Source organism: Papio anubis, chromosome 2, assembly GCF_008728515.1.
Source record: "Papio anubis isolate 15944 chromosome 2, Panubis1.0, whole genome shotgun sequence".
Taxonomy (NCBI): domain Eukaryota; kingdom Metazoa; phylum Chordata; class Mammalia; order Primates; family Cercopithecidae; genus Papio; species Papio anubis.
Window position 1 is genome coordinate 168,248,731 of NC_044977.1, and position 17,480 is coordinate 168,266,210.

Genomic DNA, 17,480 nt, shown 5'->3' on the forward strand with positions numbered 1-17,480 from the left:
TGGGTTCTATGGGGTGAAACCAAGGTGTTGGAAGGTCTGTGTTCCTTCTGAGGCCTCTAAGGGGAGAATATGTTTCCTTGCCTCTTTCAGCTTGTAGAAGCCAGCTGCATTCCTTGATCCCTTCCTCTGTCTCCTAAGTGCATCACTCTAACCTCTGCTTCCAGCATCACTCGCCTTTCTCTCTCTGACCTTCCTATCTACCTCATAAAATGACCCTTGGGATTCCATTTTTCCTACCCAAATAATGCAGGATAATCTCCTCATCTCAAGACCCTGAATTGGATCACAACTGTGGAGTTTCTTTGGTCATGTTAGGCAACATATTCACAGGTCTCAGGGATTAGGATGTACACATCTTTTGGGGAGTATTATTTGGCCTACCACAACGTCTTTCCACTTATAAGTGTCCCCGTACTGTTCTCTAATCCCATTGGCCACACTTACAACTAGGGAGGCGGTGAAATCTTGCACTGGTTTTCAACAACCAATTGTGTGTACATCTTATCTACTCACTCTTCCCTGATGATACATTGGTAGCTTACAATGTGCCATTGTGAAACATAGGGAGATGCTACAAACCATGGCTTTTATTCTCAGAAGAGCTGACGGTTAAAACTGACCAGCATACTACTATACACAACCATTTTCCACACGGTTATTGGGCTCCCTCCCCGACCTCTGTTGTACAAATCTGTGGCTGGTGAATTCATATTCAGTTTTCCTGCTTTGGGAATGGTTCAACAGAGAATGAGTAACCTCCCATCTGCTGATGGGGCCCCACTTCTGCCCTCTTAGGTACGATAGTTCCCCTGAGATCCAATTAGGACTCCTATCACCTGCTGGGTTGAGTGGTCTCATCAGTAGCCATTGCCCAGAGAGCCAGATCCTCTCTGATGCTGTAACCTCATCAAAGCCAGGGCCAGCTTTATGGCCATGTAGTTTGTGCAATCATGGGCACTAGCTCCTGCACTCACAATGACCCCATGCCTGTTTTAATTCTGTTTGTCACCATGAAATTATTATATTATTATTTTGAGACAGAGTCTCACTCTGTCACCCAGGCTGGAGTGCAGTGGCATGGTCTCGGATCACTGCAACCTCCCCATCCTGGGCTCAAGCAACTCTCATGTCTCAGCCTCCTGAGTAGCTGGGATTACAGGCGCCCACCACTATACCCTGATGATTTTTGTATTTTTAGTAGAGACAGCATTCCGCCATGTTGGTCAGGTTGGTCTTGAACTCCTGACCTCAAGTGATCCATCCACTTTGGCCTCCCAAAGTGCTGGGATTAATCCTGAAATTCTTAACAGATTTTTAGCAAGGGACTCTGCATTTTCATTTTGTAGTGGGCCCTACAAATTGTGTGGCTGGTCTCACTGACAGTCAGCATCCTCAGCCACACTTTAACAGAAACTTCTGGATACCTTTTACCCCCACACCATGTAGGAGACATAGCAGAGCTGCAGACTAATATTTAAACATACTAATCATGGTAGCACTCTCTCCCTCTATTGGTTCACATGTTCCCATTTAGATAACTCATCACCTTTAGTTTTAGCATCCAGTCCTTTAGCTTACTTCCCATTTCATCTGCTCCTATCCCAAAAGGTTTCTGGTATATGGAATATGGAATAAGCCTTATGTGAACAAATTGGGAGTAAGGATCATCTCTGGCCTAATAATTCTGGTCCTTGGGAATATAATGGCTGATGTCCACTGGGGTGTGGTTATTTGGGCGCTCAGCTAAGGGCATTCTGCCCTGTTTATTGTTGAAGCCCCATCGCTATAACTGAAGCTTGTTTCATTTCCAGCTCTATCAGATAATAGGATATTTTCCTGGCTAACCTCATCCTATATTTATTGATTCATGTTGATGCTGAAAACCGCCCTGAGTCTCTGCTACATCATTAAGCCAAGCCCATGTCTAGAAGGTGGGGTTTCCTTGCTCCTTACCATCCCAGGATCCAGAGCAGGACCAAAATTTCTCAACTCAGCTACAGAGGGCTTCACCATGTAAGAAAACAGAAGAATATCTGAATCCCTCCTCTCTGCCAGATGCAACTGAGGAATACTCTAGAGTGCAAATTAAGCTCCTTCTGATCTCTTTGCTTTGCACAAACTCAACATATAAGGAAGAAGAGTCTTGGAGTCCTAAATGAGGTATGAACCATAAAGCTCCTTCAGGCCTTGGCATCTCTATGAATCTCTTTAATGTACATACCTTGCCTCTCTGGGACTTCATGTCTTACTTCCTGTTTTCTCCTAATCTGCCCAATTCCTTTTAATTTTTGACATCTTCCCAAATCACATATGACAAACAAGTCTCTGGCATTGCTCATAAGAGTAAGTAATGCAGGAATACTTCAGATAATTTTATTCTGTTTTAAATTTTAAAATCTTTTAACTATTGGATTCCTAATAACACCAGTTCCCCACAGAAAACAAGAAATATTCATCTTCCATGATACTAAAAGGAGCATGATATTTGGTTTATACAAATTGATTGTAGTTGAACCTGAAAGAAATTAACATTATATGAGATTTGGTGGCTGACTACTATATTAAGTGAATTAAGGCAGTCATTGAACAGTATAAGGGACAACAGGCAGATTTTTAAGCATCATTGTATAATTGATCTTATGTGATGGACAATGACAATATTATTATTGGTAGATTTGCAACTTCTTAATTGCCCTGATTTGATCATTACACATTATATGAATGTATAAAAATATTATATGTACCCCATAAATATGTATAATTATTGTGTATCAATAAAAATAAATAAAAAGATCTATGTGAGAGAAGTACAGAAAAACATTATTGATTGATTGCTGAGGTAAAGAAATTATTTCAGAATCAGGCACATGGGATGTGGGGTCTCTGCTTTGATTTTTTTCCCATCAGAAATGAAATGAATTAAAATAGTCTCTGATGCTTGTGAGAACATTATATACTATTAAGATTATTTTTCTGGAACTAAAGAGATTTCTTAAGGAATTTCTATATGAAGGAAAGGAAAATATTTTATGGCAGTAGGAATAAAAACAGAATAGCAAGAATTACAAACACTGCGACACTTTTGTTAGTGATTAGACAAAAGGGGTCCTTGACTAGTAGAGTAAGTAAAACTAGCCTGCCAGGATTATGAGCATAAATTACTATCTACTGAACACCCATAACACGTGTTAGCTTATTCTGACACTTTCCTGATTGTCTCAAATGTAAGAACTCCTGTTAAAACAGTTAAACAATAAAGAGAATGTGTCCCTACTTTTATAAGATTGTAATTTTTCTGCCACAAAAAATTGGATGTTGGTAGAAGAACTATGTGTGATTCTCCAAAATCTTATATTGTCTTCATTAAAAAACAATGGAGAACAGTCACTTCTCAATTTTTGTTAAAATAAGGATAATAGAGTTTGTTGTTAAAAGTTTTCAATTTGGGTCTCATTTACAGTTAATAACAGGTAAATTACACATAAGGAAAGTTAAGAGTATTCAAAATAGTATTCAGATACCCCAGGGTAAAAATCAGTTTATCAAAGACTTTGAATTTCAGATGCAGGATGAAATGAAAAGAAAAACATGAAAGACATTTTGTCCCAGTAACTCCCACGTATGACATCCTAGACTAGGGACCCTAACACATATGCGACTGGTATGGGAAAAGAATAAAGGAGACATAATAGAACACTTGGCATTAACACATTCTTTAAGAATTGTACAATGAGTATTTATCAGGTTAAAAATGTGAATGTGCTTCTAGGAAAAAAATTGCTACCATATGAAGACACCATCCTTAAATGAAGGTGTAACAAGAAACAAGAAACAAGAAAAACACATAAAATATTGTTGAAAGGAAGTAATTTTAGAACTTTATAATGAAGTCAGAATTTTATAATGACAGTCAGAATGCCAAGCAAAAGAGCAACACCAGATGCAAACTGTGGTGTACACAGCCCCCCTGCCCCTGCACAGACGGATTATATGCTCTTCAAGTTACCTGCAATGCTCAGGATTGATTCACAACCACCAGAGCTAGGTTTAGAGAGACAGCGAGCTACTTGCTTTCATGACTGGTAGATCGATGACAGTCCCTAAAACATCGCTGAAAATATAACAAGAAGGAATCACTTTGATGAGTCTCTTGGGCTGGCAATTAGTCTTCCCCCAGCACATGCTAGAATACAAACAGATGGTCATGAAAATCCCTCTATAGCAGACTTTTCCTTGCCGACTGAGGTATGCAAACTGAGCCGCAGCCATCTCATTCCTCTTCCTCACCCTTTTTCCCTTACTGACTTTTTCTATTTCTAAACAAACGTTACTAACTAGATGTTAGATTCTCATTTAAAGGACCGAATGCATCCCAGGGAATCTGAATTTTCACAAAGCATCCAGGGTGATTCTGAATCAGGGATTTTAAAGACCAAAAGTCAGAGAAACACTCTACTTATCAACATCTGATTTTGCTTTGCCCACTTCATTTAAACAATTTCTCAAAGATAATCTGTCATTTTACAAGTTCCAGATCTCCCACAGAGGGTGCCTATTTTAACCTCTCTCAGAAAACTCTTCAGCACACCATAGACAACCATTTCCTCTTTTTTTGAAGCTCTCTCCTCCTTTGGCTTCTGAATCAAAGAGCAATCCAAGGTATTCTCCAGGCCTGATATCTACTGTAACATCATGAATATGGGTGTGGACTCTGGAGCCAGCTTGCCAGGCTCAGGGACTGGCCCCACCTCTCTCCAGTTACATGATCTTTGGCAAATTTCTTTACTTTCCTTTGTACTAGTTTATGGTCTATATAATGCATACAAATAACTATATCTAAATCATAAAATAAGAAGATCACATTAATTATACACATAAAATTTTTATAATAAAATCTACAACAATGTAAATGCATGAAAAACGTTACTCATCCTTTATATTTTTGATACCTTTATTATCTGTTTAGCAGACCCTTTGTCTTCCTCCTACAAGACAGGAATTAAATTTTAAGGTTGTTTCCCCTTTTCTTCTTTCTGTTTTTTGTTTTTTTATAACACCCCTAGATGTAGCTATTCTATGAGTGAGAATAAGATCTAGGTCAGAATTCTTATTCTATATAGGAAGTGTTTTATTAAGTACTTGTTAAGGAAATTAAATATTCTTGTATTCTGCTTTTATTACTTTCCATTTAAAACTATAGATTTTTTTAACCTCTTATGCATTGATTAGTTCACATATTCTCTAACTTTTTATACTTCTACTGAGTCACTGAAATAAAATATTGAAGTGAAAAATCACATTTTTTCTCAAGTAAATTATTGAATTGAAATTTATGTATACATATTCATTCCTCTTAGGGTTAGAAAATTGGAAATGAGTAGAAAATACGACTTGTTCATATCTTTGATTTCAACACTGTACTTGATACAAGTAATTGTAAACGGATAATACGTATGTGGTTCAGTTTTTATCTTTGTACTTGTATACATAGTGCCAGCCTTAATTGGAATAGAGTCTAGATGTCCTTTACAAAAGTTCCCTGGGAATAACTCTAATCTCACGTATTTTTAAATTAGTGAGTAAGTAAAGTCATCTTTACAAGCGATTCCAGGGGTGAGACTAAAGAGGGAATTACAGCACACATTACAAAACCAACAAATTCACACCAGATGTGTCTGTTCCCTCTATCCTCTCCTATCCTTGACCTCATCTGGAGATTCCCTTTATGACTTCTCTGGCTTATAATCCCCAGATTCATGGGTTCTTTATTTTCACCATTAGGCTGGGCAGGTGAGTTATATCTCAGCTTCTAACTGCACACTAGCATAAGTAAATTCATCACAATTTCCATTAAACAATGCACATCACCTTTAAGCCTACTTCAGAGTAATGTTAAACATATTCTGAAGTTTTGTTGGAAACCTGAGTTATTGGGCCCTTTTTCCCTAACTTTATAGGTTTCCTTACTTGTGTTTAGGTCCAGTGTTTTATCTCATTTTTATCCCATTTCTTTTACTTTTCCAGAAATCCCTCACTATTTTATTCTTAACAAGTTCACAGTGCTGCTATAGATCTATTTGCTTTTATTTTCTTACAAAATACTATTGCAATTTTGGAAGCAAGGAAAGAGAAGACACGTATCTGGGCTGCTGTAAGGGTTTTTGAAAATTACTTTCTGATCTCTCCTTGAAAGACTCAAAATTAATATTTAAGGAATCTATTTAGTGAATTGAATCTGTAATACCATCTTAACACACACACACACACACACACACACACACACACACACACACACTCATGCCATTGCTTAGCGTTTCTGAGAAACAAACAAAAAAGGTGGTGGTTAAGAGAAAGAGTGCCAGACCTGGTATGGATCTGTAGAAACTAGAAGCCAGTTTCAAAAGGGTGGGCCTCAAAATGCAAAATAACTTGTTAAGGGCATAAGTCAGGAAAGAAAAATTCATACACACACGAATCTCACCTTTATTACTACTAGCTCCATTACCTTGGGAAAATTACTTCTAGGGGAAGTATAAAGGAAGGAAAACAAAAGTTAAAAAGCTTATGCTTTCAAATCTAGAAAAGTAGTGGAGTGATTGCTTTCCTAAGATTATAGATAGGAAACACAGGGACTGGAAGATGTTGGTGGTGGACGTGATTAGTAACTGAAAGAGGCAAAAGATGAAGAAACAAGGTAGCTCTATGTGTACTAAACAGATTTGAAAAATATATATTCAGACATAAAAAATATATATTCTGCACTTATTTCATACTACCAGTGCTATAAGCTACCAATCCCTTCAGTTCTTCAGACTTCCCTAAACATACTCACTCTCACACATATACACGCAGAGATGCACAAATGAAAATCTCCTCTATCTCAGACAAATTATATTTCCAAGCTAAACGTTATAAATTTAATTCATTCTCTTTTCTCTAATGGCGTCCCTTAATTTACACTTCATCTAGCTCTTCAAAATAATGGTCATGAAAAACTAGAGTATACTTCATCTTGGGCAGAGTAAGCTCTTGGATGCTCTCCAGAGGGGAGTTGGTCTAGATTATCAGGCTCAGATTGTAAAACCTCATCATTGTCCTGGTACACAGGGTTTCTTAGGGATAGAAATTGCATAAAGAAATCTCTGCATTGCAAAAGATGGTATCCTTCAATGGAATTCATATTAAGTCCAGGTAAAACAAATAGCCAATGGCTGGAACTTTAAATAACTGACATCTTTTCTCTTTAGGGTGAAAAAAATTGGTAACAAAAGCCAGAAATATACTCCAAATTTGAACACAGTGAAATTAGCATTTTTCACTTTCTTCTACATTTTTATCCTTCAATGATAAAAAATAAATTCAGTTCAAACAAGAACACAATGTTTTATTATATATTTTAGAACAATTTAATATCAGCATTTTTTTCATGGCCTCCCCTTGGCTGAACTTCTAAAGGATATGGTCAGTAGGAGAAAAGTATGAGGAAAGTGCGACATTTCAACATGTGATATACTGATATGGTTTGGTTGTGTCCCCAGCCAAAATCTCATCTTGAATTGTAATCCTCGTAATCTTTACAATCCCCACATGTCAAGGGAGAGACCAGGTGGGGGTAATTGAATCATGGGGGCAGTTTTCCCCATGCTGTTCTTGTGATAGTAAGTCCTCACAAGATCTGATGGCTTTATAAGTGTTTGATATCTCCTCCTGCATCCATTCTCCCTCCTGCCAACTTGTAAAGAAGGTGCCTTGCTTCCCCTTTGCTTTTCATCATGATTGTAAGCTTCCTGAGGCCTCCGCAGACACGTGGAACTGTGAGTCAAACCTTTTTCTTTTATGTATTACCCCGTCTCTGGCAGTTCTTTATAGCAGTATGAAAATTAACTAATACATATACTAATGTAGATAAGGTATCATTAAGACAGCAGTTACCATTATGAAATAAAATTGTGCCAAAAGAGATTACTGTGAAGCCACAAATGTTCTAGCAAGTTCTAATTTGTCTACTGACAGTCAACAAAAGCACAAATAGTCCTTGGAGATCAAAAGGTGAGACAAATTTATATATACATGATAAATATATGCATAAAATCAAGGCCTGAAGTATGATAAAAATCTACGAAGCTATTTTATTTTCATTAACTATCAATGTTGCAGGATAAGAAAATCTTGTAAACTGAAAATCTTCTGACACTTTAAACATCTTCTGGGGCAATCAATGGAAAGAAAAAAAGAGAATAGATCAGTGAGAACTAGAAATTAAAATTTTATTTAGCTTTTCTGTTAAATGAAAGAAAATTTAATGCTAGCAGTATAGATAAGGGCAGCAATAATCTGGATTTATGTGCTACAAAACAATGAACACCAAAAGACTCTAGAATACTGGTAGATAAAACTGAATTATTTGATAGCAGTTTCAGCCCAATAAAAATAGAAAACTGGGCTTAATAAAATAACCCAAATATGACAAAGATAGTGTGAATAAAATAAAGCTGCCATGGTAGGTCAACTTGTTACTGAATCCTTCAACAAAGCGTTAACAACAGCTTAAACCATGTTGAGCACATGAAATTGAATTAAATTAGTTGGCCATAGAAGCTTTAAACATTCTAAAAGTTATGTCGCTTGTAATATGTCTTTCAAAATGCTTTTATGAAAGAACCATTTTTAATCTAATCTTCAAATTTCTGTTCTTAGCCAAAATCCCTTATGATACTTTAATACTTCATTCTATTCCTCATAATGTTAAAGCTTTTCCATTATAGAATATACCACATAATTAGAAAACAAAATGGCAAATGTGAGTAAAATCTCAATGCTTACCCAGAAATCTCAACTCCACTGCTAATTTCCTATGGTAATTAAAAAATATATATCGTAAAAGGTACTGATATACAGACATTGTTATAATGCTTGTAAAATTGTACAAACAATATTTCTTATTCATACTCACTTGCATTATTGTAGAATTGTGACAAAAATTTAGAAGTACATATCTTTGTAGAATTGTTTTTTAATTTACTTTTATAAATTTGTATGCAGTATATATGAAACCATATTATTTCTATCAGCAGAAAAATAATCTTTATTTGTAAAGCTCAATCGTATCATAAATATAAAATCAAAGGCCTTTTTAAAAGAGGAACTTAGTCATGCAGTCTGTATTGTTTCCTAGATCTATAATATTTATGAGAGGGTGAATCATGAAATCTCTGGAATATGGTAAAGTCAACACATTAAGTCAACTTCCAGTATAGAATTCCCTTCTACCACTTCTTTATTCACAACTTCAAAAAGTATGCTAACATAAAAAGACACATTTCTGGCATAATAGAGAATATATAGTGATAAATTATCAAATGATCTAACTATATGACTATTTATTCTGCACAAAATATTGATGTAAATTAGAGTTGTTGATGTAAATTTAATGAAAACATCAGCTTTGTTGTAATAATATAAGTTAAGTGATTTAAAAATGACATAAACTCAATAACATAAGAAAATACCCAAATGTATGGTATAATTTTGTTGACAGTAGAATATAAGTTTGCCAGGGAGATTAATGGGTTGCCAATAATGTAGACCTGGGCAGTTCTGAAGACAAACAGCTGTACTGGCAAGTCTGTTAGGTTCTTTGATACGTGGCTATGTTATTTTCAAAATAGAGGTAATAAGACTTTGTAAGATTGTTGATTGGGGTTCAATAAATGATGTATATGAAGTACTTGGAGCAGTTGATACTAGTTCCCTTTTCATTTCTTTTGCATTTTTGGTGGCAAATTTTAACTCACAGATATCAAAGAGAAAATAAAATTTAAAGGAAGTATTAAATTTTGTTGCATTTGCACAATAAAACACATTGTACATACTTCTTACTGAGACTTTGAAGGAAACCAGAATATCGTACCCCAAAATATACTTCTTCGGCATATTTTAAGATGCTATTCAGAAGGGCTACAGACTATAGGAACAGCTTTGAAAAGCTGTCTTTTTGTGGGAGGGATTTACATCTGTATAGAAAATCTACTTTAGTAAAGTAAACAACAGATGCAAACAGGCTTTCTCTGAGGCCCCCCTTATCTGCCTTACCCAAAACTAAGATTAACTCAAAGGAAAAAGAGACTAAAAGTCTGACCATTTTGAAGTTCTAACAGAGACATTTTACCATAGGCCACCATCTATACTTTCTGAGGACAGCTCTGAGTTTACTCGAGAGACTTTTTACAGGTGTAACAAGACAGCCCTGCCTGCCATGCTTGCCATGCTTTCCTTCCCTCACTCTCCTATTACCTGGGACTCTACCACCCTTGCACTACCCAGAAGGCAGCCATTCTTTCCATAACCTAAAGATAATGTATAAACTTCAACCATCTGGCCTCTCCTTTGAGTCTCATATTTTGTATGGCTCCCAGGTTTATGCATGTTAATAAATCTGTATACCTTTTTATCTGTTAATCTCTCTATTGTCAATTCATGTCAACAGAATAAGAGTTGAACCTTCAGAGAGAGAGAACAATTCTCCTTAACAACTTTAAAAACATTGGTAGTGTCTTATTTGGATTCCCAAGAAGCAGACTCTAAGATGATTTTGTGTGCAAGTAGTGGACTGGCAATCCATATCTGTGAGGCATAAGAAAAGCAGTACAGAGTAGAGAGTGAGGTTAGACTGTGATAGAATTGAAACAGAGACACCAGCAAATCTGAAGCTGGAGTGGACTTTCAGAGATGTCCACCCACTTTTGAGGCAAGGAGCTGGGACTTTGTACCTCAGCAATGACTAGCCATTGGACACAGGCTGCTGAAGAAAAGAACAAGCTCAGAAGAGGTAATTCCCATGAGCTGAAGGCAATGCTTGGGGAAGAATTTAGCAGGCAACATTCCTGACTGAGCTGGAGGGACCTTGGAGATTCTTGAATCACACAGATTCTTGAATCAATGAATTCTAGCACAGCATGAATTCAGGTAACGTACATGCATTCTATATACCTTTATTTCTGCAAAATGTACATCGCTGTCAGAAACCAAAGTTAGTCTTAACTGCAGAAACAACAGCCTACTAATTAATTCGTATACATCAGATAGCTTTTCACTGTGATCTTCAGAAGATCATTTCCCTTAATAAGTGAGATGACATGTAAAACACCATGTTTTTCTCAGAAATGTGAAAAACATTTTACATATGATAATGCTCTCTCTTATTTAATTTTTTTGTAGTATATAATATAATATGCCTCAAGGCATATAATCACATAATATTCAAGTATCAGATAATGGTATTTTACCTATTTAGACAATCCTTAAATGACTGCTAAAATTAATTCCATATGTATTATTTTATTTGCGTCCTTAAAAATAAAAAAAATACAAGGTTGGATAAATTTAGGTAAAAATCTCTATTGTTACATGTCTTTCTTGGCATACCATATTTAATTATTTTCCATTTGAAATCAAATTGTGAAAATTTTGTGAAGATGGAAGTTCAAAGCACTCATTTTGCAATTGTGCATGTTTAAGGAAAAGAATCAAAGAACTCCCATATCTTTCTCTAAATAACCTAAAAAGGATGATGTGCTTACTAAGAATTTACAGGATCTATTATTTGTACAAATCAACATTTTTAGCTTGGTTTCTGTGTAGGTAAACAAATTACCATTAATAACTGTGTAAGGCTTGTAATTGTGTTCATTTCTTATTCCTAATAAGCCTGCAGAGGCACATTTTAATAGTGGGGATATGGGGGATAGAAATAATATGTTTCTATATTAAGGTAAAGCACAAAGTCACTTGTGAAATTTGTGGCCTATAACTAGACCCACCTATAGTTATAGGTGAGCATGCCCTTTTACATACCACAGGTAATACAAAAGGACCCCCCCCCTTTTTTTTTTTTTTTTTGGAGACAGGGTCTCGCTCTGTTGCCAGGCTGTAGTACAATGGTGCTATTTCGTCTCACTGCAACCTCTGCCTCCCAGGTTCAAGTAATTCTCCTACCTCAGCCTCCCAAGTAGCTGGGACTACAGGCATGTGCCACCATGCCCAGCTGATTTTTGTATTTTTAGTAGACGGGGTTTCACCATGTTGGCCAGGACGGTCTGGATCTCTTGACCTCGTGATCCGGCCCCTGTGACTTCCCAAAGTGCTAGGATTACAGGCATGAGCCAACGCGCCTGGCCAAAAGGAACACTTTTTAAAGGGAGTTGAGAAAGACCAAAGGGCAGAGGACTAGGCTATCATCTACAACGTGCCCAAAGGAATATTTTTTTTTGAGAGTGAAACACTTATAGTTGTTCTTCCTGGACAAAAGTCATCCCAAATGGATAAACTGTTTCCCCTCTGTTGTATAACCCTTTAATTACAACACCCTTTCACCTGAAAATCCTCAGAAAAGTATGGTACAGCCATAGGACCTCATGTGGCAGTGTTATGGGAAATAAAGGGTCAGGATAATTTTTATTTAAAAGCAGGGTAGTTCGACGCTAAAAAAGGAATGAGCTATCAAGCCATAAAAAGACACAGAGAAAAGTTACATGCATATTACTAAGTGAAAGAAGCCAATATAAAAAGGCTACATGGTATGTGATTCAAACTTTATGATATTCTGAAAAAGTCAAAACCATGGGGACCACAGAAAGATCAGTGCTTATGAGGGAGGAAAAGATGAATAGGCAGAGTACAGAGGACTTTTAGGGCAGCAAAACTATTCTGTATGATATTGTGATGTTGGATACATGTCATTACACATTTTGTAAACCCATGGAATGTACAACACCAAAGGTAAACACTAATGTAAACTATAGACTTCGGGTGATAGTGATGTGTTGATGCAGGTTAAACAGTTGTAACAAATGTAGCACTGTTGTGCATGGTGTTGATAGTGGGGAAGGTTGCGTGTGAAGGAGGGGATATATGGGAACTTTACTTTCCACTCAGTTATGCTTGAACACAAAAACTATTCTTTAAAAATAGTCCATTAAGAAAAAAAGCAGAGTAGTCTGGTCTATGTCAAACATTGGTCTGATGGCTGTAGAAAGATGACAATTTACTATGCTAGGAACCTTATGGGAGCTGATCAGTTGCAAAATAATGTGTGGCCTGACAGGGGGCTGGATAAGGCAAAAAATACTCAACAAAATCGTGTGGGAAAATATTTTTATTTGTATTCCCACTTACAAACACCTACCGATGGCACTTGGCAGTATTTAAGAAATTCTTATCCTATCAAATGTTAGGGTTTGAAATGAATTAGGTTTGCTTTCCTAACTCTGAGATCTAGTAAAGGAATATAGTATTTCTCCTAATGCTTAAGAAGTTGATTAAATCTTTATGCCATTATTTCCATCTAGTTTCCAGCACACATTACTGGTGTTTTCTTAGGAGGAGACCCCAGCATTGAGCTTTATTGAAATTTGAACCACACTGACTTCTTGGCAGCTCTTGCCTCAACACAACCCAATCCCACAGGCCAGGGTCCTTAGAAACTTAAATTAACTACTAAAGATTACTACAGAATTTTCTGACCTACCTCAAGTATCATCACTTTCTATTGATCCCTGCTCTTACATTCATACACCAGATCAAATATCCTTGAAAACAGATGCAGCACAGATTAAGGCCAAATTCATCATACCTTCTCAGATAATGTGATTGACACTTTTGGCTCCAGGATCTCCCCTAATTCCTAGGTAGTCCCCAAGAATTGGCCCTGACCATGCCATTCTTGACTTTTCTCATCCACATGTCCACTATCCTCTGAAGTGTAATTTCAGGCCAAACTGATAGGATCTAAGATGACCCAGTATTCCCAGTAATCATGGTTGTTTTTGGTGACCTATCATCATGTTAGTAATATTAGTAATGACAGATCACTGAAAATGTTCCTACTAACATGATGATACTTAAAATGTCTTGGGGAAAAAATCTGAATAGGAAATGCAGCAATAAATATTTTGTTGAGTACTACATTCATCAAGTAATTTGAGGAATATATTAAAATTTTAATTTTTAAATGTTCTCCTAAATGATTTGTTTGAATGAAGAAAGGCATAGTTTCTACAGAATATTCATTTTGGGAAACAGCATTTAGAAGTACAGGTACTTCGGTGAGTAAGACCAGGGTTTGATTGCAAGTTCGACCATTTAATAGGTGTGTGACCTTCACCATAGTATCAACTGATGTTATCATCAATGTCCATGTCTATAAAAGGAATATAACAAGATCATTTTGGCTGGTTATGAGGAAAAATTGAATAGTAAAATGTACATAAAGCCTTTAATAAAGTGCTAACCTCTAAGTGTATTGATATGATTGTTTAAAAATATTTAACTTGAGTAAACTCATACCTAGTATTGTGGTCTGAAAATCTTTGGCCATTCTGCGTTATGGCTGGGACTAATTTTGATTTGGGTTTCTAAACAAGATGTATCTTTTGTTCTAGTTTTGTTCTATAATATTGTTTATTGCTTCTCCAAATGAGGTTTGTGACTATCAAGATAAGTGAAGTAAAACACCAAAGCTTACACTATCATGACCAATACAAACTTAGAGAAAACAACTTGGAATTGAATCACGCTGTACTTGAGGTGATTTCACCCAGAAGTTAACAATAAGGTATAGATTGTTTTTAAGAAGTCTAAGTAGAGACTGAAATATCCATTTTAAAATCGTGACTTACTTTGCTAGCGATAGCAGCAGGAAGCAGACAAATGCCTAGGCAGATAGGGACAGGTCCCTGGTGAAAACCCACCTCCAAGCCAAAGACAGTTTAAAGCCTGAAATCCAAGCTACAAGTCAAATCCATGGACTGGACTGAGAATCTGTCTTCCCATTTGCTGTGCTTTCCTCTGATTGATCCCCACCCTTCACCTATTTTACACATACCAACCCTTTTCTAATTGGTTTTCTACACTGCCATGCCCACCTTTGAGTGATGCCTTTGCTTTACCCTTTCCTTGCACACTCACAAATATATCAGCATGTGCTCTCCTATTCTGAGCCAATAAAAGCCCCAGACTCAGCCACACTGGGGGAGAAACTACCCAACTATGGGGGTGGAGGACCACCCACTCATCCCCTCTCCACTGAGAGGTGTTCCACTGCTCAGTAAATTATTCTCTGCCCTTCTCACTCTTCGTTTGTCAGCATATCCTCATTCTTCTTAGACACGTGACAAGGGCTCAGGACCCACCAAACATGGGTACAGAGAAGGCTGTCACACTGTGGCCCTCTGCCCTCTAACAAGCAGAGGGCAGCCAGCCCACATGACAGAAACAGCACGGGGCTGAGCCAGCCCCAAAGCCATGGGCCAAGGCAGAGCAAGGACATTACTGGCCAGGTGTCTCTGGCCGGCAAAAGTGATCAAGAAATGTCCTGTGTCACTAGGTTTCTCTTATGCCTATAGAATTTAATAGTTCTCAATTACTTTCTGACCAATTTTTGTTTCTTCTATCTCTTTGACAAATAACATCTATAATTAACTAAATGTCATACATTTGAAAGAAATATAAAATCCTTTCCAATAGAATACTACAGTTCATTCATACTAAAATCAAATAAATGAAAAACACATAAAGCAAGATAGAAGCAATTTCTACTTTAAGAATGTACTTTCATTTTTCTTCCCATCATGTGGCCACCTTGAAGCAAATTACCAAATTATATTAAAAATCTTTATGATGTCAAATACAGAAAGAGATGGAAATTCATTCACATTTTAAAATGTCAGTATAATTTAGATGAATTATATTTATTACACATTAAACATCTGATCAGAATATAGTATTGCAACTCAAGTTGCAGTGAGTTAGCTCTCTAAAGTCTCCTCTGGATGGGCCTACCCTCCTCTCTTCATGTCTCTATATTTTCTAATATCCTTCCATTTGTTCCCAAAGATATTTTTGTGCTATTTGGAAAATCTATTAACTCATAAATTCAACACATACTTTTAAAAAGTACTCTTATGAAATAAACCATAAATTTTCACTAGGGAACTTAAAAGTCTGTACTAATGGATCATAGCTTATTGATTAAAACACCTATTTGAAAAGATACGCATTATTTCAAATCAATTGCAGTGTTACTAACCAATTGAATCCCCTATACCTGCAGGAAATAAAAACTAAAAAAACAAAAATCCACTGTCCCATACACACTGTAAAAGGATGTCTATTTCCATACATAGCTATGTTAAAGGCACACATCAAGAAACTCTAAAACTCTGACAACTCAAAAACAGTAAATTTTCTGAAGGTCACAACCCTAATACAATTAACTATGTACAAAAAATAAAATGTCTTCTTCTCCCTCAAAGAGAAATGATGTATTTTAATCTACTCTGCTGATAAAGCTTTTATGTAATATTTTCCTGGTTTAAAAAAATAGTTTAGTTCATTCTTTTATCATCACATCTGCAGGTACACAAATAACTTAAGTTGATGATGTAAAATTGAGAAATATTTTTAGAAAAGCTTACCATTGTCATTTTTCAGCATCCCGTTGCTGAGTTGTTTTAATCTCTTTTGATGTGATTTGCCATTGTAGTGGATTTGTGCTTGAGCGGCCGAATTCAGCTGAATGTTACATACATTGCACAAAGTAAAGTTGGTATGTTTCTTTTCTCTTTCTGGTTTTTCTTCAAAGTCATCAGGTATTAATTCAGCCTCACTCTCGCCATCGTGTACACAGGTGAAATCTGGGGGTGCAAGGAAAGTTATGAACACGCAGATCAAGATTTTTATATTACTTCATATTTATTAAATTGGGTGGCAAATAAATATTGATCCACATACAAGAATTAAAAATTTCTATATACTCTCATTCTAACAGATTGTTTTCATACTATGCTAAAGTAGACAATCTCTTTAATGGAATATAAATGGCAAATGTTTAACTTTTTAAAAAATCTGTTCCCAATACTATGCTATATATTTTTATTACTTCATTTAATTATCATAATAATGAAATAAGCACTATAGTTTTCCCTTTTTTATAGCTGAGGAGACTAAGTTTTAGAATGATTAAACGACTTGTCTAAGGTCACACAGCTAACAAGTGGTATAGCTGTCATAAGCATTCAGTTTATCTCTAAATTCAATGTTTTTAATCATCATGTTCTCTAGTATGTATTAATGAATTAGACAGTTTTGTTTTAATTCAACTAAATAAAATTCTTATATGCCTTACTAGTTAAGTAAAGTGACTTACATCTGGATGGACACATTCTACACATACAAAGATGCTAAAACTGTTTCAATACCCCCAAATTTATATTTTATACCTGACATACAAGAGAGGCTTTGAATACCCAAGATAGCCTCATAATCAGGATGCAAAAAAAATGTGACTGACTTATGGCTTACATTGGAAATCATTACTTTTGGATAAATGTATGCTTTGTATACTAAAACCAAAGAGAAAAGGTCAAATCATAATTTCAGTATCTCTGGCCTTAAAATGACATTTTTTAATTTATTTGAGACAG

At 36.0% G+C, this 17,480-nt stretch overlaps 1 protein-coding gene and 1 long non-coding RNA gene across 4 annotated transcripts in view; one reads left to right on the plus strand and one right to left on the minus strand.

Moving 5' to 3' along the window:
• Positions 1–17,480, minus strand: part of ZNF385D (zinc finger protein 385D) — a 963,288-nt gene that overhangs the window by 732,920 nt on the left and 212,888 nt on the right. For all 3 annotated transcript variants that reach the window (XM_017955941.3, XM_017955943.3, XM_021933870.2), the window contains exon 2: positions 16,473–16,691. In XM_017955941.3, the coding sequence (XP_017811430.1) occupies positions 16,473–16,691 (219 nt within the window). The remainder of the gene's footprint in view (positions 1–16,472; positions 16,692–17,480) is intronic.
• LOC110742460 overlaps positions 1–17,480 on the plus strand; it is a 150,466-nt gene that overhangs the window by 48,453 nt on the left and 84,533 nt on the right. The window lies entirely within an intron of this gene.